Source organism: Procambarus clarkii, chromosome 46 (assembly GCF_040958095.1).
Source record: "Procambarus clarkii isolate CNS0578487 chromosome 46, FALCON_Pclarkii_2.0, whole genome shotgun sequence".
Taxonomy (NCBI): Eukaryota; Metazoa; Arthropoda; class Malacostraca; order Decapoda; family Cambaridae; genus Procambarus; species Procambarus clarkii.
This window is the reverse complement of record NC_091195.1, coordinates 2,901,185-2,903,883: the sequence shown is the minus strand read 5'-3', so window position 1 is coordinate 2,903,883 and position 2,699 is coordinate 2,901,185. Positions and strand designations below refer to the sequence as shown.

General features: G+C 41.2%; 1 protein-coding gene across 1 annotated transcript; it reads right to left on the bottom strand.

Annotated features, from left to right (window-relative positions):
- Nucleotides 1–307: 307 nt before the first annotated feature.
- On the bottom strand, nt 308–2,440 carry LOC138350616 (uncharacterized). The gene is made up of 2 exons (XM_069301648.1): nt 1,566–2,440; nt 308–1,157 (listed from the first exon to the last, which is right to left on the bottom strand). The coding sequence occupies exons 1-2, from the start codon at nt 1,729–1,731 to the stop codon at nt 550–552; spliced, it is 774 nt and encodes a 257-aa protein (XP_069157749.1). The 5' UTR covers nt 1,732–2,440; the 3' UTR covers nt 308–549.
- Nucleotides 2,441–2,699: the final 259 nt, after the last annotated feature.

Sequence of the window (2,699 nt, the reverse complement as noted above, 5' to 3'; positions counted from 1 at the left end):
GAATGTTGAGCAACCTTCGTGCAGGACCCGGTTCAGTTCCCCAACGTCCGAGCTATTGCACATAGCAAATTTCTCTAAATGAGGCAGTATCTCGCCCCCACCCCCCGGATCAATGATTTTAGGGCAGTAAATAAGCAATTGCAATCTAATCCCCCCCCCCCCCCAAAAAAAAAAATACTGTTCATGAAAATGTGAGCTTATTTATACTAATTTATGAATATAAAAAAACAACTCGACATTTGTACAATTTTTATTTACATAAATAAATTAGTCTCTATGCCTTTTTTGTCTTCTTAGGAAATAATCGGTCGATGGACATGCGAAATGGTGCGTCTGCAAATGGGGCAGTTTCTCATAGATACAAGACAATTACTGCATGTTACCATATGTCTGCAGGGCAGCAGTACGACACTCAACGCATTGTTAAAGCACACCTTACACAAAATATCAGCAGCCCAAGACGTTGGCGTAGATGTGTTCATCACAGTTTCAACATGGGATGTCGCATCAAAGTCTGTGGCCTCTTCGCCAGTTTCAACATCCATTTCATTAGCGACTATAGTCGTCTCTTCCGCCTGTTTCAACAGGAGAAGGCAAAGCCCGCAAACCAAGATTAGTGCTCATGAACCCGCTCATTGATCCAACAACGTCGACATCCATTTCATTAGCTGTGGCGACTGTTTCCATGTCAGAGGGCGCGGATTGCCATTCCAGATTCGCAGGCTCTACCCTACCTTCCACATCCTCATGATGAATTCCCCTTAAACCCATTTCGGCTTTAGTGCTCTCTTGCATATACCACAACATTAATTCTATACATCTGGCCTCTGTAACAAACGGTAATAAATCTTTGGTGCTTTTGAGATATAGCCTTAAGGCAGGTCTCACACAGACATCAGGAAATCCAAAATGTTCAATTAATGCTGGGAAAAAACCCAAACCTTCCATCAGACCAGTTAAAAGATGTTCATCTATGGGTTTTATAGTTCGACGCTGCGAAGATTCTCTAGCATTCTTAATGAACTGTGCATCCTTTTTAATGTTGACAAAGGTGCACTCAGGATACCATTGCGCGTGCAGTGTCCAAGGGTCGTCAGCGGGTTCCCAATTACGAAAACCATTCCCACAGAAAAAGCAGCGCATGTGGTCACTTAGGCCTGTAAATTTAAGAAAAAAAATATTCCCATTCATTATTATTATTATAGCTCACATCCAGCAATGTTGTAATACAAAAACACACACACGCGCGCACACACACACACACACACTTCCCGGGACCAAAGAGCCAGAGCTCCACCCCCGCAAGCACAATTGGGGGAGTAAACACACTTTTTTTTCAGATATATACAAGAGTTGTTACATTCTTGTACGGCCTAGCATTTCGGGCAGGTCCCTAGAATACAATCCCCACCTCGAAGAATCGTTTTTTACAACCAAGTACCCATTTTACTGTTGAGTTAAACAGAGGCTACAGTTAAGGATTTGCGCCCAGTAAATCCTCCCCGGCCAGGAGGATACACACGCACACACTAAAAATAACAAAAACTCCAACAATATTTGTTTACCACAGAAGAAAAATCCTGATTCTGCCAATTCGTGAGATGTTTGCTTGACACAACCAGTCCAGCTGAGGTCGAATGTTTCCAAACGCTGTTTGTATGTTGCCAAGCCTGGATATCTAGGTTTAGCGTATGGAATTACCCCCAGAACCTGCAAATCATCTCCAGTCATTTTAGTTTCTTCCTCGCGGGGTGGGGTCTCTAAAAAAACAAAGATGCTCCATCACATATATGCATAAGACACAGGTTCTAAGTCAATTCTTTCAAAAACAAAAAAAAATAAAGAAAAATTATTTGAAAAGACTTACTGCGTTTATACTTATTTTTTTTTGTCCTCCCTCCACATCGCCAATACTAATTATTCACAGATAAACTAGTAAATTATATTTATACAATATACTCACGATCAGATGTTGCTATATTCTTTGGTTCGAATAGGGGTGAAAAGAAATCCAGCCCATATTCGAATGCCAGTTTGGTGATTTCCAAAGGAACGTTATTGTCCTTTTCGCCTCTTATGAAGGAACAATTTGGCGACACTTTCGCATGCCTACTACGGGGCGTATCGCCCTCAATCCAAGCATGCACAACTTTACAACAAAAGGCGCAGGAACAATGATCCGCAACTCTCAGATAATAAAATCCCTCATTCACCAGGTCTTGGGGGTTTAGCCACTCGACAGGCCAATTTATAAAGGTGTCTAAACGCATTTGGGCACATTTAAGACTGTCCCTGGAGTAAAACGTTTTAGTACGGGAAGGTTCCATTGTGTACTGGTGCGACACTGGCGAATGGAGGCAAGATCCTAGGCTATATATTGCCCGTCCTTTCCCTCCCCGAAATAAGTGTCAAAGATCGCTACATATGTGCTAGTTTCTTTTTTTTTTTTTGGTTTGGCAATTCTAGCCACCGCTACTCTTTTTTTTTTATGGCATAATTATGAGGAAACAGGGAAAGGAAAAAATGACTCGCAAATGTGCTAAATCATGTTGCATAATGCAGTGAATTAAAAAAAAAAAAGATGGCAGTTGGTAGTCTAGGAAAGGTGACCAAGTACTTATTTTTTGTGATAATTATCGAGAAATGTCATTAACTACATAAGGTATCCCTAATGTCAATAAGTTATCACAAACCTTCCA

What these genes read in the sequence shown, in the direction of transcription:
- LOC138350616 (XM_069301648.1), bottom strand. Translation starts at nt 1,731, where the DNA reads ATGACTGGAGATGATTTGCAGGTTCTGGGGGTAATTCCATACGCTAAA. An exon ending in ATCAGGATTTTTCTTCTGTG is followed by an intron (nt 1,158 to 1,565) that starts GTAAACAAATAT and finishes TTAAATTTACAG; the next exon opens with GCCTAAGTGACCACATGCGC.